Here is a 19,430-nt window from a genome sequence, read left to right on the forward strand (position 1 = left end):
TGAATGCTAGGCTCTAAAAGCACGGGGAACCATAGGAAGGCATTGAGTAAGGTAGTGACACAGTTAACTGTGCATTTTAAATAGATGCTCTGGTGGTATGCTGAAAACAGAATAGAGGGAAAGAGACTGGAGATGCTAAAATTAGCAGAAACGATGGTTACCTTAGCAGGGAAGGTAAAGGGGGAAAACAGTGAGAAGTCAATGGCTTCCAAAATAGTAAAATGAACCCTATTCTAAGTGCACTGTAGTTGATTATCTGTGGGGGGCAGGGGAGGTAAAGGCAGGGTTTCTCTGTGTGTAGCCTTGGCTGTTCTGGAACTCACTCTGTAGACTGGGCTGGCCTCAAACTCACAGAGATCCACCTGCTTCTGCCTCCTGAGTGCTGGAATCAAAGGCGTGTGCCACCATCACCTGGCAATTATCTTTTTTTAACCAGCACAATCATACACATAATATTTTAAAACATTTTACATGTCCAAAATCAAACAGGAGTAAATATTAGAAATGAGATTCAAACAACCGAGAGCTAAAACGCAAACAATTGGGAAGTATCTATTATATACTTGTGTTTTGTAAATAAATATGGGAGCCAGGCATGGTGGCACATGCCTTTAATCCTAGCATTTTGGAGGCAAAGGCAGGCAGATCTCTATAAGTTCGTGGCCAGCCTGATCTATACAGAGTGAATTCCAGGACAGCCAGGGCTACAGAGAGAAACCCTGTCTCAGAAAAATAAAATAAAATAAAATAAAATAAAATAAAATAAAATAAAATAAAAGGTACAGGGGCTAGGGAGATATCTCAGAAGGTAAAAGTGATGGCCAAGCCTGAAGACCTGAGATAGATCCACAGGACCAATGTGGTGGAGAGAACTGACTCCCAAAAGCTGTCTTCTGACTTCGACTTGTGCACCCACACATACACACAGTAAATAATTAAATGTTAAGAAAAGTATAAAAGCCAGAGCTAGCCGGGCAGTGGTGGCGCACACCTTTAGTCCCAGCACTTGGAGGCAGAAGCAGGCAGATCTCTATGAGTCCGAGATCTACAGAGTGAATTCCAGGACATCCAAGGCTACTGAGACAAACCCTGTCTCAGAGAAAAAAAAAAGCCAGAGCTCACATGATGCAGAGATAACATGCCAGCACCTGGGCAGGGGAGGAAAAAGGATAAGCTGAGGATAAGGTCATCCTCAGCTGCCTGGGAAAGGCATGGCCAGCCTCAGGCTAAGTGAAATCCTATCTCAAATATACAGCCGGGCAATGGTGGCCCACGCCTTTAGTCCCAGCACTTGGGAGGCAGAGGCAGGCGGATTTCTGAGTTCGAGGCCAGCCTGGGCTACCAAGTAAGTTCCAGGACAGCCAGGGATACACAGAAAAAAACCGGCCTCAAAAAAAAAAAAGAAAGAAACAAACAAACAAACAAATAAATGGTATCCAGTCAAATGTTTCCAAATTCAAGCAACAGAAGGGTATAAAATGGTGATTTTAATCTCAACTATATTTTTTCCCTTGCATTTTGTAACATGGCAATCATCACTGAGGGTGCTGGGCCTAGTTTTAGTATCATGAAAGAAGGTAAGTAGTCTGTTAAGAGACAGCAGAACCCACACAGTGAGATGAGAGAACCTATCTGGCAGGTAGTCCTCTCCTCACACTTATACAGGATTGCCCCTCCCCTTCCCTCCGTCCCTCTCTCTATGCTAAATAAATGTATTGTTAAAAGAAAGGGAGCTATCACACAATAAATACATGGATTTTTAAAAGAGGGCCAAGGAATAAACAGAAGGTAAACTATATAGTCGGCTATAATTTGACCAAGAAGAAGAGAAAAAAAATGAGATGGTTAGAGTTTGGATGTGCTTAAAATGCAGGTTTTCCAAAAGGAACCCTCTAGACCTTGAACTGTCTTTAAACTGTGGAGACGTTTAAACTGCAAGGACTCTGAACACTGCCATTACCTAGCTGTGTGACCTTGTGCAAGTCACTTAATCTCTCTGGAGACTCATTTTCCTCATCTGTAAAAACAGGACTAATAGTCACTGCTACATAGGGATTAAATGAGAGAACACACTTAACAAACAGGACTCAGGTTGGCAAAATGTCATCCGGTAGAACTGAGCGGTCCTCTTACCACCCCCCTCCCCCAGAGCTACCTGTTTTCTAAAAGGACCCTTCGCTCAGAGACCCAGAGTCTCTAGCCTCCCGAATGGAATGGCCGCAGGCGAGTTGGGGCGGGCGAGGAGTATGGGGCGGGGGGGAGCCATGGTGCGCAGGCGCTTGCTCAAAAGATAGGCAGGGTGCAAGGGGCGTGGCTGCCGCCGACTGGGCTGTTCCGACGATCGCGCACCGCCCCCGCCGCTCCCCGCGCCCGCCCTTGCTACCAGGCACCTTCCGCCCCCCGCATTGCTGATGCTGCTGCTGGCAGACATGGACGTGGTGAATCAGGTACGCGCTCCAGCACCGTGGACAGAGCCCGGCGCTTGCAGAAATCTGGGTGGCTTTGGCCCTCGAACCCTGAGAGGTGGTGGCGAGGGGAGCAGAGATACGGTCGCTGGAGCTGGGGCTGGGGCTGGGGCTGGGGCTAGGGGTCTGCAGCAGGCAAGGGGAAAGGGGGAGGTGGAGAAAAGGAGTGCGCTCTTTGCCGCAGCGAAGGCTGTCCTCACTGCCGCAGAGGGGGCCTCCAGATGCCCCAAAAGAACTGTCGACCTGGAGGGGGAAAAGAGAGATTCGGGTCTAGGAAGAGGGCAAAGGGGTAGAGAAGGGGAGGGGATAATGAAAAATGACTCGGGGGGCTGCAGATGAGCTAGGAAATAGAGCGACAGAAGGTGTGGGGGCGGGGTGGGGGAGGGTTGGCACCCGCCCCTCCCAAAAAGAATGCACCCCGGTAGATGACGACCCTTTCACCCCCGGAGCAGATCTAGAGGAGGACGATCCAATTTTGCCTCTCCAAAAAACCCCAGACTCCTCGTTCTCAGCGCATGTCCAGTAAACCCATGCCCCCAGCTCTTTCCCACCTTAAGAGATCACCTCCGCCATCTCCCTCTTCTTCGTCACCTCAAAATCGGCTTTCTCCCTAACCGGTAGCGACCCCTCCCCATCCCCATCTCCTCAGACACAACCATCGTCATCTGACTCACCTTTACCACTGCAGACCTCTCCCCTCTGCTGTTGTGACTCACCTTCAGCACTTGGTGCCCCCTCCCCCACTCTAATGAACCCCATCTTCTTCCACTCAACCTTTTCTCCAATCTGACTCACCTTTAAGCAGTTCAGACCTTCCTTCGCTAACTAGTCTGGACCCCCATCTATTTTCTACACCCAACCTCCTCTGCCATGTGACTCATCACCTCACACTTCACCACTCCTGAGCCCTGGGGGTGGGGGGCTGCTGAGACCCTGATGTTTACTCCGTCCCCAAAGTGTCGTTTTTCTCCTCCTCACTCCCTCTCCATATGTCACCCACTCCCGGAGGGTCACATGTCCTATCCCCAGGGATCATTGCTTGGCAGCCTGGCCCCTCACTTCCATCCCTATTTCCCACACCCCTTCCCCTCCCCACTGTTTTTCTCCTCAGCTGGTGGCTGGGGGTCAGTTCCGGGTGGTCAAGGAGCCCCTTGGCTTCGTGAAGGTGCTGCAGTGGGTGAGTGTGGTCCGGGCTATAGGTGGGGGAAGTACAGGGGGAGATGGTGGTGGTGATGGGCTCCAGCAAAACAGAGGGGTGAGGCAGGAGGCGTCCTACTGAACTGGTGGGTGGAACGACAGGGGTGGAAGGAGATGAGGGAATTGGGCTCCAGAGTAAGGTCCCAGGGATTTAAGGACAGGGAACAGAAGGCTATGACGTCACATAAGGCCGTGGGTACCCCTGTTGTGAAGTGACAGAGTGTGACGTTCTACCTCCTCTCTTGAACTAAAGGAGGAAAGGATGGGAGGTGGAGCCTGAAGCCCTGACTGCTGAAAGAGAGATGCAAAACCAGAAAAATCCAGAGACAGCCAAGGAGACAGAGTATGAGAGGCAGGGGACGGTGGTAATGGCAGTGCTGAGTAAAAGAAATGAGAGCCAGGGAGCTGCTCTCAGAGCAGGAAAATGTGTAGGGGAAAGAAAGGCACACACAGATATAAGGAATCTCAAAAGAGAAAACAGAAGGCAACAGACAGAAGGCACAAGGGAGCCAGAGAACCAGAGAGACCTTGTGAAAGACTTAACAGACAGACAAGCAGGGCAAGAAACAGGCGCGGGAGGGAGAGGGAGAGAGAGAGAGAGGGGAGAGAGAGAGAGAGAGAGAGAGAGAGAGAGAGAGAGGAGAGAGGAGAGAGAGAGAGAGAGGAGAGAGGAGAGAGAGAGAGAGAGAGAGAGAGAGAGAGGAGAGAGGAGAGAGAGAGAGAGAGGAGAGAGAGAGAGGGGGGGGAGAGAGGAGAGAGATTAATGGGGAAAGTGTGTATGAGAGAGGTGGAGAGCATGCATAAAAACACACAGATACTGAGAGACAGAGATATAGTGATCATGAGAGAAAGGGGAGGGGAGAGGAGAGAAAACGAATAGAGGAAAGAGGAGGAAAGGCGAGGCGGAGGGGAGGGAAGGAGAAGCCAGAGCACCTAGAGGTAAAAAAACGGAGAGACACAGGGAAAGAGAAACAGCCACACCCCTGTAATCAGCTTGTGCTAGGACCCGATGAGCCCTGATTAGAGGGGTGGGGGTGGGGACCTCTCCATCTGCTACTGTCTGTGCTGCCCCCCCTCAATCTGTCCAGAGGAGGGCACTCCCTCCCACATGCATACAGGCTCACTACAGCCATCCACCTCCCTGCTACCCAAGGTCTTTGCCATCTTCGCCTTTGCTACGTGCGGCAGCTACACCGGAGAGCTTCGGCTGAGCGTGGAGTGTGCCAACAAGACGGAGAGTGCCCTCAACATCGAAGTCGAATTTGAGTACCCATTCAGGTGTGCCCCTGCCCTGGTATCCTGAGACCTGGGAGAGGCAGGGGCAGGGTGGGTCAGAGCAGTTCTTCCCAGAGTCCTTTGCACAGCTCACACCTTTGAGGCCACCGCCCCTGGGATTACTTCCCGTGCACCGAACACTTTGCTGTGTAGCTGGCACAGCTCTGGCTTCTATGACAATTGGTGTGCAAGCTAGACACAGGGTGTCATCCTGTCTGACTATATTCTGGCAAAGGGTAGTAATAGAGGACAGGAAATAAGTAAGATTCATAAGTAAATGACAGGGCTGGGGTTGGAGTCTGTGGTAGAGAGATTGCACAGCAATGGGTTCGGGGGGTGGGGGATCATGGATGAGAGAGCATCACCTTAAAGCAGTAAATGCTCAATTAATATTAGTCACTCGGCACAATGGCAAGTTCTTGTAATCCCAGCACTTGGGAGACTATGCCAGAATTGTAGTGAGTTCCAGGCCACCCTTGGATACAAAGTGAGATCCTATCTCAAACTAAAGAGGGTGCTCTGCAGATAAAGGCACTTGCCACTGAGCCTGACAACCTGAGTTTGATCCCTATGTCACATGTGGTACAAAGAACAGACTTCCCTGCAAATTTTTCTCTGACCTCCACACATGAGCTGTGACATACATGCACCTACATACACACAGGTATGCACCCATTAAATACATAAAATGCAATCTTTAAAAAAAACGCTTTAAAATAATATTAATTAACATCATTTACTTCTCAAACAGACCAAGTTCCCTCTCCTCATAGCTCTACATCAGAACAAAGAGGATAACTGCAGATACAGATAAATACTAGAAGCATATCTTCATGCAGGAGTTTTGCTAGAAAACAATGAGGGTACTATATAGATGTGGGAAATCAAGGGACCAAATTAGATGTCCCTGAAAGTTCCCCACCATGTACCAGGCACTATGCTAAGTACTAGGTATACATGAGTAAGGACAAACTGCAAGAGTCACTATCTCCTAAGGATGAGGAGACAGACCCATGGTTTCACTTAGCTTTCCTTGACTACCAGACTAAATCATATAACAGTTAGGGTCTTAACGTCCTCATTTGTAAACAGAGAAAATACTGATGCCCTCCAGGTGACGGAACATTGCCACTAAGGTGACACTTGTAAAGCACTTGGTGCCAAGTCTGGGACACGAGAAGTGCTCGGCATAAGCTTGTTAAGTATAAGAATTCAGATTTAGGGAAGAGTTGGAATCTGGGACTTGGGGAACACCAAGGATTAAACGGAGGCCCAGAATGTCGCACACTAGGGAGAGGAAAGCCAGCTCAAGCTATGAGCAGTGATAGAAACAGGAAATAATAGAGGAGAACAGCCAGGAGTATCCAGGTTCACACAAGCCAGGAAGAAAAGAGTTTGGAAACTGAGGGTATAGCTCAGTGGCAAAGCACCTGTCTAGCATGCCCTGGGTTGTACCCCCAGTACTTTGGAGGAGGACAAACACACACACACACACACACACACACACACACACACACAGTGGGGAGTGAAGGGTAATCAGCAGCATGAGAGCCAGCCTTTTGAGAATTCACAAGGTCACAAAAGCCTTCCATGAACTCCCCCTAGAACCTTCCATGCTCAGAACCATTGCTATGCAAGGACATCAACCTGAGGCCAGAGCTAGGGGCCCCAGACCAGTTCCATTCTGCCCACACATGAGCCCCCCCATCACAGCACAGGGAAGGAAGGCCATTGTCTTTGAGTACCATCCCAGACTGTCCCTCACACATCCTGATCCCTCCTATCCCTTCTGTCCTTTCCTATTTCACAGCTGTTTGGCTTCTCTGCCACGCATGCATCTGTCTTCTCTCTCAGGCACCTAAAGCATGACATAGAAAACAGCCAACATGATTTAGGAGGGCACAGGATGCATACAGAAGTTCTGTCCTTTCTCTACTAGCTGCATGACTTCATACAAGCAAATGCACTTCTCTGAACCTCTTCCTATCTCTGAACATTTCACCCCCAAAGCCACTGCGCGAGAAGCCGGCATGATTCCAGATCCTTGGGATCTGTCAGTAAAAGAAAAAAAAAATAGGAATAAGGCCTACCTCCTCATAGGTACAGAAAAAAAAAAGCAAAAAGCAAGATGAAAAGACAAATCCTAGGGCTGAGGAGATAGCTCTGTCAGTAAAGTGTTTGCCTCACAGGTGTGAGGACTTGAACTTGGAGCACAGAGCCCACTTAAACAAAGCCCAACGTGGTGGCCCATGCTAGACTCCATGCCAGCCAGCTCAGCAAGCTCTAAGCCAGAGAGAGACCCTGTTTCAAAAGAGGGGGGATGGAACCTGAGGAACAAGACACGAGGTTAAACTCTGGCTGTCACAAAGCGGTGCAACCTCGTACACCCCAACATATGTGCACCTGCACACACGTGCACATTCACTCACACATGGATAAGAAATCTTTCCTTTAAAGTGAAATGCAGAAAGTCTTTGATGAGAAGCTGATAGTTAAGCAAAGTCTGAAGGGGCTGAAAGAATAAGGCATGAAAGCTATCTTAAGGAAGAGCACCCGTCCCTACACTTGATCTTAGCCAAAAGGCTGAAAAACAATGAGGGAAGAATATTCCTGTTAAAGAGGTCAGCCAGTGCAAAGGCCCTAAGCTAGAGAGATACCTGTCACTTTCTACAGTGAACTCAGAGGCAGGAGTACCTGGGCTGCAGTGAGGGAGGGGTGCCACAGATATTACCAGGATGCTTTCGGCAATCAATGGTACATTGCAAGTGCTCTGTGAATGGCCATTTCCTCCTTTTCCTGGGACCTCAAAACAGTCTGGGATGCTCTTGGCCAGGAAGGTGAGAAAGGGATTCCGGACCACACCTGAACACCTCTCTCTGCAGGCTGCACCAAGTGTACTTTGATGCACCCTCCTGCGTTAAAGGGGGCACTACCAAGATCTTCCTAGTTGGTGACTACTCCTCCTCGGCTGAATTCTTTGTCACCGTGGCTGTGTTTGCCTTCCTCTACTCCATGGGGGCCCTGGCCACCTACATCTTCCTGCAGAACAAGTACCGAGAGAACAACAAAGGGCCAATGATGGTGAGTCCCCACAGCTGATTGCATGCAGTGACCAAGGACATGAGGCCGCAGGGGCCCAGCTCATTTGGCTCACAGGCCAAACAGACTCCCAGACAAGCCCCATACCCAAGCAGCCCAACGCTGATGCTGCTGCTGCTGTTGCTGCTGCTCTCTCCAAGACTCCATCCACACTGGGCATCATAGAATCATGGGGGACATACCCAGAGCCCACACAGAATGCCAGACTGGCCCACGTACCTAACCGTACCACCATCTCTCACACGACCACACAGACTAGATGAAAAGAAGGAGTACCGAGGTTCACTGTGACAGTCATGCATGTCACCCTGCCACACAGACACCGAGTCCTACACAGAGAGGTTCTCACACCCTCATCCCAGACATCAAATGACACATATTCCCACATGCAAATAAAAGTGGTAAGACACACTTCTCACAGATTCAGAAACATCCCACGGAGTTAGTTCCTCCCTCAACGTCTGCACCCACGCATCACTAGCACACTCCCTCTGTATCATAGACACTCACAGACACTCAAGCTGAGACCTTCAGGTGAAAATCTAATAAGCCTCAGAGCTGCAAAGGCAGAAAAGAGGCGAGCCTCTTCTAAATGACCCCTTCCACAAAGGCTTGGGGTCTGTAGGGGCTCAAGGCTCAGCAGAAAGCCGTGCGTTCACTATAACATCTTCCTCATGCCTCCCTGCCTAGGACTTCCTGGCCACAGCAGTGTTCGCTTTCATGTGGCTAGTTAGCTCATCCGCCTGGGCCAAAGGCCTGTCCGATGTGAAGATGGCCACTGACCCAGAGAACATTATCAAGGAGATGCCTATGTGCCGCCAGACAGGAAACACATGCAAGGAACTGAGGGACCCTGTGACTTCAGGACTCAACACCTCGGTGGTAAGCCCTGGGAAGCTGGCCGGGCTGGAAGAGAAAAGCTGGGAGACACAGTCTGGCATGGGAAACGGGGGAGAGAGAGAGAATGGGAGGAGAGTCAGGAGGTTGGTCCATGAGGGCTCCCTGGAAGAGGCACACCAACAAAAGAAGGTTGAACAATTATAACCACTGGGATACCACATATCTGTTCCCAGTAGGAGAACATGAGGTCTTTCAGATTAGGCGGGGATAACTGGGCCCAGCCCAGTCATGCCAAAGCTGCTGAAATTCAGTATCCTTTTAGAATTGATTTCCTTACATGCAAAAGAACAAGATCTTGAAATGTTTTCTTACTTGGGCGCCCCCTAGCGGCTAAAAACAGTCTGACCATAGATCCTGTCACGTGGCAAGCTCTGTGACCTACAGCTAGTAACAAGCCTTTCAGGTATCATTTTGAACATGCAAACTGAAGGCTGATGATAGGTCCTGCTCCAAACATGAGTATCCACTGAATTCACAGCACGTACACACACACACACACACACACACACACAAACCCAACACAAAACTACATCCTATATCAATGTTACAGATGCTAAGATTTGAAGTCTTTTTTTTTTCCTGCTACTTGCTGATTGTGTAATCTTGGGTAATTTAGCCTGTCTGAACTCGGCTTTTAAATGGACATAACAAGGGCTGGAGAGGTGGCTGAACAGCTAAGTAGTACACACTTGTAGTTCCAGCACTGGGGAGGCAGAAGCAATCCGATCTGAGTTCGAGGCCAGCCTGGGCTACAAAGCTATTTCCGGGACAGCCAGGGCTACAAAAAGAAACCCTGTCTGGGGTGGGAGCTAGGAAGGGACAGCACCTCCTGACCATGCAGAGGACCCATGTTCAATTTGTAACATCCATAATTCTACTCCCAAGGGATTTATGGGCATGCAGTGATATACATGCATGCATGTGGGCAAAATGCTTACAGTCATAAAGCAAAACCTTAAGATCATTTTAAACACAAAATAAAATGGAGGTATTAGCCCAAGTGTGGTGGTACAGGCCTATAGTTCTAGCACGTGGGAGCCTGAGGCAGGAAGACTGCTAAGAGATTGAGGCCACTCTGGCTATATAGTGTGAGTTGTAGGACATCTGAGGCTACAGAGGCCTTGTCTCAAAAATAGAAAAATAAACTAAATATGCTAAAAAAATAAATAGAACGGGGATATCAACTGGAGGTAGTGGTATAGGTCTATAGTCTCTGCTACTCAGCAAGTACAGGCGGAAGATCAATCACATAAGCCCAGGAGTTCTGGGCCAGCCTGGGCAACATTTCAAGATTGTGTCAAAACAAACAGAATAAAATGTAGGTCTTACTTTCTGTCCAAACATGGATTGATTGATTGATTTTTATTTTTTACTTTTTTTATTATTATTATTTTTTGTTTTTCTGACACAGAATTTCTCTGTGTAGCCCAGGCTGTTCTGGAACTTGCTCTGTAGATCACCACTAACCAGCTTAAACCTGGAACTTTAAGGAAACTTAAGGTGCTCAGAAGAGGGTGTAACATGTACTAAATGGCATATAGAATTTTGCTTTTAAGTATTTCATATAAGCTCCATATTTATTTGTAATTTTTAATTGTTTTTAAAAAATAACATATACTTAGCTGGGCACATGGTAGCACATGCCTTTAATTCCAGCACTTGGGAGGCAGAGACTGGTGGATCTCTGAGAGTTTGAGGCCAGCCTGGTGTACAAAAAGAGTTCCAGGTCAACCAGGGCTGCAGAGTGAGACCCTGTCTAAAAAAATAAAAGAAAAGAAAGAAAAGAAAAGCATATACTTAGAGCCAAGGATGTTAATATATGCCTGTAAACCTAGCACTTAAAAGACTACTTTTAAAAATACTTATTATTTTTATTTTATGTGTATGAATGTTTTGCTTATATGAGTCACTTGCATTCTTGGTGCCTGTGGAGGTAAAGGAAGGGTGTCAGATATCCTGAAACTAGAATTACAGGTGTTTGTGAGCCACCATGTAGGTGCTGGTCATTAAACTTAGATTCTAACCTCTGTGCCATTACTCTATGCCCAGGGCTAATTTAAAGCCAGATTGGCCTAGGTAGTAAACTCCAGGTCATCCTTGGATAAAAGGCAAGACCGTCTCAAAAACAAACAAAACAAATAAAAATCTATTTAAAAAGAAAAGAAAAAGACGGGCTAGAGGGATGACTCCATGGTTAAGAGCACTTACCCCTCTTCCTGAGGACAGGCGTTCAAGTCCTAGAACCCTTTAATCCCATCACTTGGAAGGCAGAGGCCAGCCTGGTCTACACAGTGAATTCCAGGACTGCCAAGCTACATAGTAAAACCCGTGTCTCAAGGTATATACACACACACCACTTGAGAAGCAGAAGCATGTAGATTTCTGTGAATTTGAGGCTAGCCTCTTCTACATAAGGAGTTCCAGGACAGCCAGGACCTGGAACATAAAAAGACCCTGTCTCAAAAGACAACCAAAAAAAATTTATACATGTACATATGCATCTATGTGCTAAGTTGTATATACATAAGTTTATATATGCATCAATGAGTGATGTCTGTTTCTTTAAAATGTATATTTATATATTTTATAAATTTAAATTTATATTTTGTATATGTATAAACATGTACTCAAATATATTTTTAAAATTAGGGTCTTTTTGGTTTGGTTGGGTGGTTTGTTTTGGGTTTTTTTGTTTGGTTGGTTAGTTAGTTGGTTGGTTTTGGTTTTGGTTTTGTTTGAGACAGGATCTACTTATGTGACCCTGGCTGTCCTGGAACTCACTACTCAGACCAGACTGGCCTCAAACTCACAGACCTCTGCTTGCCTCTGCCTCCTGAGTACTAAGATGAAGACTGCACCACCACACCCAGCCCAAAAATGAGTTGTTTGAGGCTGACTTTCATGTTGCACAGGCTAGCCTCAAACTATGAATTTAAAGGTAGACTTGAATTTCTGGGTAGTGGAGGCAGAGACAGGCGACTTCTATGAGTTCCAGGCCAGCCTGGTCTACAGAGTGAATTCCAGGACAGCCAGGGCTGCAGAGAGACCCTGTCTCAAAAAAAAAAAGCTAGCCTTGAAGTGATCGCCCCTGCCTCCAGCTTCCTAAGATTACAAGATGTGGGCCTTCAGACTTGTCCATGTAAACACTGATAGAAGTTGAACATCATGGGAATCTAACACACACACACACACTCCCAAGTTTTTCTGTACACTGATAGTCATAGAGGCCCACGAATTTATGCCCTAAAAATGCCCATTCCTGTTCACTCAGCCTCAAAGACCCTGGGGCTGCCGAGGCAATGGGTAAGAGACAACAGCTTTGGTCATGTCTCCCTGCAGGTGTTTGGCTTCCTGAACCTGGTGCTCTGGGTTGGCAACCTATGGTTCGTGTTCAAGGAGACAGGCTGGGCCGCCCCATTCATGCGCGCACCTCCAGGCGCCCCAGAAAAGCAACCAGCTCCTGGCGATGCCTACGGCGATGCGGGCTATGGGCAGGGCCCCGGAGGCTATGGGCCCCAGGACTCCTACGGGCCTCAGGGTGGTTATCAACCCGATTACGGGCAGCCAGCCAGCGGCGGTGGCGGTGGCTACGGGCCTCAGGGCGACTATGGGCAGCAAGGCTACGGCCAACAGGGTGCGCCCACCTCCTTCTCCAATCAGATGTAATCTGGTGAGTGACAACTGGGCGGATGCGGTAGGCAGGGAGCATACAAGGAGTGAAGTTTGAAGGAACCAATAGATAGGCAGAACCAAAAAAAAAAAAAGGTGAACTTGGTAAAACTAGCCAATGAGAGGAACCGTGAGAAGGAAGGGGACGGAGCAGTGCTCAGAGTAACCAATGAAAGGAGTGTAGGGGCACTTGCGCAGTGGAGAATCACCAAAGTGGTGTAGGTTTCCAGGAAGGGAAGGGGAGGAGGGTCTTTGAAATCATTGGTAAACCAATAGGCGGTAACGCCAGTAGGTGGAAGAAGGTAAACACGTTGGGTTTTGAAGGGCGCTAGCGCTAAAGCAGGATGTAGGTCAGCTGCTACCTCTCCTTAACCCTTTAATGAAAGAGAGAGTTTGGAATTTCAAATGAGGAAAAGGGGAGGGCTGGAGGCCTTAGAAACACGAGTATGCCTTTTTGTTGGGCCTTTAAAAAATGAATGCCGCCGGACGGTGGAGGCGCACGCCTTTAATCCCAGCACTTGGGAGGCAGAAGCAGGCGGAGTTTTTGAGTTCGAGGCCAGCCTGGTCTACAAAGTGAGTTCCAGGACAGCCAGGGCTATACAGAGAAACCCTGTCGCGAAAAAAAAAAAAAAAAAAAAACCCTGCCTGGTGTGATGGAGCACATATATAATCCCAGCACTTGAGAGGTAGAGGCATGGGGATTGCAAGTTCTCGAGTCCTGCGTGGTCAGTATAGCCCAATCCTGTCTTAAACAGAGACGGTAACAGCATCTAGGTGGGAGCAGATGTGGTCCTGGGTGAGCCTTCTACAGCAACCCACATTTAATTGTTTTTAAACTCCTTGGACAGGCTCTGAGACACACCTTTAAGCACAGCTCTGGGGGAATTAGAGACAGGCCTAGGTCTCTTGTTTTGCAAAGCAATTTCCAGGCTGCTTGGAGACCCTGTGTGTGTGTGGGGGGGGGGGGGGGATTCCAGTCCTGTTGGTTCCTATTTTCAAAATCTCTCCAGCCTTTTCCTTTTTTTCACAATTATCTTCCTTAGAGTGCTTCCCAAGTGCCTGTCTTCTATCCTGTTTACAACCCCTTCTACCACCCACCCAGCAGCCTCAAGGATTCTGCTGGGCCACTGGCCTAGATTCAGAAGTCACTGTCCTTCCCTCACTGTCTGTTGTAGCATCTCACTTAAAAGCAAAAACGATGTTAGTGTGCGCCCAGGCCCACCAATGCAGCACTGCCCTATCTTCCCCACAGACAGAATGTGACCTTCGCCTCCTAGCATTGTTTCGGGCAAACTGGCCCGGGCCAGGTCTAGGTGCACTGCAGGGCCTTTGCTTTTGCTTTCTACATACACACCTTTCCCTAGCCATTGCTTTGGTCACTCACTCAATGAGGTTTTTTGCTGGCTGGCTGGCTGTCGGGAGAGTTGCTTTGTTTTACAAGTACTGAGACTTGAATTCTTGCACACTAAGCAAGTGCTCTAACACTGCCTCTTTTTACTTCTTTTTTGTTTGTTTTGTTTTTCCGAGACAGAGTTTCTCTGTGTAGCCCTGGCTGTCCTGGAACTCACTCTGTAGACCAGGCTGGCCTCGAACTCAGAAATCCAGCTGCCTCTGCCTCCCGAGTGCTGGGATTAAAGGCGTGCGCCACCACTGCCCAGTCTCTTTCTACTTCTTATTTTGAGACAGAGTTTACTAAATTGCCCAGATCAATTTGGAACTCATCCTATAACCCAGGTGGGCTGTGAATTTGCAGTACTCTTGTCTCCATCTCCCATGTGGCTGGAACTCATAGGTTTGCACCCACCAGCACACCTGACTTAGTTGTTGATAGTATTTTTGAGACAAGATCTCCTGTAGCCAAGGCTGGCCTGGAGCTCCTTAGGTCACTAAAGCTGATCTTGACTTCCCGACAGTGCCTCTACCTCCCTGTTTTGCTTTGGTTTGAGTTAGGGTCCGATTATGGAACCAAAGCTGGCCTTGAACTTGTTTTCCTCCTGCTTCTGCCTCCTAAATTTTGGCACGGGTATATACCACCAGCTACATATCAAAGGTTGTCTGTCTAAAACACCTCCGCTTGTTATCTCTCGCATCATACCCTATGTTTTTCCTTCTCACAATTTGTAATTTACTAATTTGTGGTTCATATATTACACTAGATTGGAGATCTAAGACTCATTCGTGCTACCCATATATCACTTAGAGTACTTTTTTTTTTTTATTCTTTTATTTAATCGTAAGTTCAAATGTCCATGGAGTCCAGAAGAAAGGTCAGCTTCCTTGGTGATAAATGTACAGATTGTTGTAACCCACCCAGTGTGGGTTCTGTGAGTGAAATGTGGGTCCTCCAGAAGAGCAGCACACATTCTTAACTCCTGAGTCATCTCTACAGGCTCACTTAGGGATTTTTTTTCTTTTTTTTTTTTTTTTTTTTTGATTTTTTGGTGACACGGTCTCTCTACATAGCCCTGGCTGTTCGGGAACTCACTGTGTAGATCAGGCCGGCATCAAACTCACAGAGATCCAACTCCCTCTGCCTCCTGAGTGCTGGTATCAAAGGTGTGCACCATCATGCATGGCCTATTATCGTCTTATATTTGATAATCTACTAATATGTCATGTTCATTGTGAAACCTGTCTCCTTTCCTGATATGATGTAAACCTCACAGAGATAGGGATTTTTTTTTTCTCAATGTGGATTTTCAACAGTGACTAGAACGGTACTGGTTAATGGGCTATTTTGGTTAAGAGAGGGGACCTTAACCGTTCCTTTGGTACCCTGTTTGAGCAGGGTTGGTAATATCTTCCTAGTGAGAGCAGCTAGGATGGCGCTGACTCCAGACCTGTTGGAGAAGAAAAAGCCTAGCGGCCCAATCCCTTCCTGAGGGTACTGCCCTCCTCTGGGAGCTCAGACTCTGCCCTCACCTGGACCCCTTCTCTTTTCTCTCTACAGGTCAGTGAAGCCCACGAAGACCCCACGGGTGGGCAAGAGCTCAAGAGAAGGCCTGCCCCCCTTCCCATCCCCATATCCTAGGTCTCCACCCCTCAACCCAGGAGACCCTGTCTTTGCTGTTTATATATATATATATTATATATAAATATCTATTTATCTGTCTGAGCCCTACCTTCACCCACTCCTCCATGCACTAGGGGCCCAGTCCTGAATGGGCTCCTCCCTACCCCTGACCTTGCACTCCTCAGCCCCTATCGGTTCCCCAGCCCTGTCCCGTGATGTAAGGGGGCTCTAGAAAGGGGACAGGAAGGGGGCCAGACCTTGGCTGCATGGAGTGGGTCGATGTGACTTTTTCCCCCTTCCTTCTCTCCCTCTGCCCCTCCTAACTCTAGCCTTGGTTCCTCCAGCATCGCCTGAACTTAAGAAGCTCTCAAATGGAAATTCAACCCCAAGAGTAGAGGGGTGGAGGTGGCTTGGATGAAATGGGTGGAGAGGAGATGGCCTCTGTAGAGAGAGGACCAGTCAGCCAAAAGTTGAATTCCACACATACTGGATGTGGAGCCTAAAAGGGAAGTGGTGTCCTACACCATTCTGGAATGGGGCTAAAAGGGACTGGGGAGAGGGGTACTAGGAGGGGTGTGGCTTAAACACATGGTGGGTTCCGGAGTGGGCAGGTTTGGGTTGGATCCAGCATCTCTAGAAGGGGTGTGTCTTGGAACATTCAGGAGTTTGAGCTTGATTCCAAAGAGCTTGAGCAAGGCTAGAAGTGGGATTCGGGAATGATCTAAGCTTGAGAGAAGGTTCTGGTCAGGATTGCAGACAGGCAGGTGAAGAGGACGAGGGATGTGTGGTGCTCTCAGAAGAGGAAGCCCATTCTGTAATGGGGCAGAAAAGAAAATACGGTTTCAGTTGAGTGGAGTTTGAGCAGTGGGTGTAGGAGGCCATGGTTGGGAGCTGTGAGGTGAGTTTTGCTAAAAGTAGGAAGGAGTACTCCTGATTCCACCCCACGCCCCAGAACGGACATAACCTGGGAAGAGCCAAGTATTGTGGTTTGGAGGGTGAGCGAAATGTCCCTTACTGACTCCCTCAGAAGAGGGCTAGATAATCAGAAGACAGAATCTACAGGTCTGTGGGGCTGGCCTACCTTCTCCACCCTTTCTCTGCCCTCTCCCTCCACACTCCCGTCTGTCCCGGAGCACTGGGAGGCTGGCTCTGGAGCCCCAATCCTGGACCCTCTGCTGTGTCTGTGACGTTGGTAGTGCCTGTGATCGTGTGTTGCCATTTTGTCTGACTGTGGCCCCTCCCTTTTCCCTCCAGACCCCCTACTTTCCTGTGCCCTTCGGTATTGTTTGAAGACCCCCCTCCCCAAGGAAGAGCAAATATGAGAACCCCCCCCAATAAACTCCTCAACTATCTAGTCGTCCCGGCTCTTTTTCTCAGTGCGCGTCCTTTTGGGGTGGGGGGACATGCAGAAGGCAGAGGAGGCTGGAGGAAAGGGGACTTAGAGGAAGCTCAGTTCCTGTAGCATCCTGCTGAAGCCTTGCCTACAGAGTACTCTTGAGTTCCATTCTGCCTTACAACTGTTTACTGTTCCATTGCTGGCTTCCTGGCCCACAAGGAAGTCTTCTCAAATCCTCAAGGCCTCCCCAACTAGGAGACTCCACAAGACCTCACCTTACGCAAGCCTTTGTTTCTGAACCCTTCTGTGGTATCTTCCCTCCTTTCTCTTGCCTCAGCCTCAGCAGGAAAACCAGAGGCCTGCCAGGTGGGGAGAAGAGGTTGATTAACTGATGAAGAAGTGCCCCCCTCCCCCAGCTTCTCGCTGGACCAGAGTCAGGAAGTGGCAAGGTTGTGTGTTGTAATAGGGTTGAGGTGGGCAGAAGGAGGAGTTCCTGGGCGCCCAAGATGAAAGGCCTGTCTGACCATTGCTGCCTCATCCTAATTAAAGACTCAAGTCAGGCGCCTGAGTTCTGAGTTGTAGCTGCAGATGCTTGACCCCCTTTCCTGGCTCCAAGGCCCAGAGATGCGGAGAGCAGGAGAGACCCAGCTCTAGAAATGAACTCAGGAAAGGAGATCTACCTGGAGACAGACAAATAGGGGAACAGGAAGGAAGGCTCTGAGACCTCCTTCTTTGGGCAGAGGTGCAGTGGGGGAACCTCGCCAGTGATTTCAGACTTTTCCACATAAACCAAGACCTAAATAACGTTAAAAGTCCCACAGTCTTTACATATTAAAAGTTCAATCCCTTTAAAATATCCAATATCTTTTAAAATCCAAAGTCTTTTTACAATTAAAAGACTCTTAACTGTGGGCTCCACTGAAAAACTTCCTTCAAGAGGGAAAATTTTCAGGGCACGGTCAAAAGCAAAAGCACACTCCAACCGTCCAATGTCTGGGATCCATTCACGATCTTCTGGGCTCCTCCAAGGGCTTGGGTCACTTCTCCAGCTCTGCCCTTTGTAGCACACACCTTGTCTTCTAGGCTCCAGCTGCCTGTACTCCACTGCTGCTGCTGTTCTTGGTGGTCATCTCATGGTCCTGGTATCTCCAAAACACTGCATGACCCTTTCAGTCCTGGACCACCAATTGCAACTGAGGCTGCACCTTCACCAATGGCCTTCCATGGCCTCTCACAGTGCCGAGCCTCAGCTGCTCTGCATGGCCCCTTCATGCCTTCAAAACCAGTACCACCTGGGTGACTCTTACACATTACCAAGTCCAGCCACAGCTTCAGCTACAACTTTGGCTATCTCTGGAACACAGCCTCTTTGTGCTCTCCGAACACTTCCCAGAAGATTTCACCTCAGTGATGCTGGTCTCTTCTTAATCACTGCTAATTTCTTAGCTCCAGCTAACCAGCATCAATAGTCCCTTTAATGCAGAGTTTTCGATTTAGTAGTTCTGGTATCTTGTTAATCACAGCTGATTCTTCAGCCCCAACTAACTAAAACCACAGAATCTTCACAATCAAAACAGCAATGGCCCTGAAAAGAGTCTTTAATCTTCTCTGGAATTTCACAAGCCAGACCTCCATCTTCTGCACTGTTCTCAACATTATCTTCCAGCCTCCTACACAACATCCCACAGATCTTTTAACACCGAATGGATCTTCTAGCTCAAAGTTCTAAAGTCCTTCCACAGCCCCCCCCCCAAAACATGGTCAGGTTGTCACAGGAATACCCCACTATGCTGGTACCAATTTGTCTTCATCAGGGTTTCTATTCCTGCACAAACATCATGACCAAGAAACAAGTTGGGGAGGAAGGGTTTATTCCGCTTACACTTCCCACATTGCTGTTCATCACCAAAGGAAGTCAGGACTGGAACTCAAGCAGGTCAGGAAGCAGGAGCTGATGCAGAGGTCATGGAGGGGTGTTACTTACTGGCTTGCTTCCCCTGGCTTGCTCAGCCTGCTCTATTATAGAACCCAAGACTACCAGCCCAGAGATGGACCCACCCACAAGGGGCCTTTCCCCCTTGATCACTAAATGCCTTACAGCTGGATCTCATAGAGGCATTTCCTCAACTGAAGCTCCTTTCTCTGTGATAACTCTAGCCTGTGTCAAGTTGACACACAAAACCAGCCAGTACAATTGACCCCTTGTCAACTTGACACAAAAACACATCACTATTAAGCCTCAACCCTTACTTTCTGTTTTTGTTTGTTTGTTTGTTTGTTTGTTTTTGAGACAAGGTTTCTCTGTGTAGCCCTGGCTGTCCTGGAACTCACTTTGTAAACCAGACTGGCCTCGAACTCAGAAATCCGCCTGCCTCTGCCTCCCAAGTGCTGGGATTAAAGGCGTGCGCCACCACCACCACCTGGCCAACCCTTACTTTCTTATTCATCCCCCAAATCTAAATAACTTTAAAAGTCC

At 48.4% G+C, this 19,430-nt stretch overlaps 1 protein-coding gene across 1 annotated transcript; it reads left to right on the forward strand.

The window, feature by feature from the left end:
• The first annotated feature begins 2,298 nt into the window (after positions 1-2,298).
• Syp (synaptophysin) lies at positions 2,299-16,975 on the forward strand. Its single transcript, NM_009305.2, has 7 exons — positions 2,299-2,447; positions 3,577-3,642; positions 4,816-4,940; positions 7,820-8,018; positions 8,727-8,918; positions 12,276-12,606; positions 15,556-16,975. The coding sequence occupies exons 1-6, from the start codon at positions 2,412-2,414 to the stop codon at positions 12,600-12,602; spliced, it is 945 nt and encodes a 314-aa protein (NP_033331.2). The 5' UTR covers positions 2,299-2,411; the 3' UTR covers positions 12,603-12,606; positions 15,556-16,975.
• The last annotated feature ends 2,455 nt before the right edge of the window (positions 16,976-19,430 follow it).

Source organism: Mus musculus, chromosome X (assembly GCF_000001635.26).
Source record: "Mus musculus strain C57BL/6J chromosome X, GRCm38.p6 C57BL/6J".
Lineage (NCBI taxonomy): Eukaryota > Metazoa > Chordata > Mammalia > Rodentia > Muridae > Mus > Mus musculus.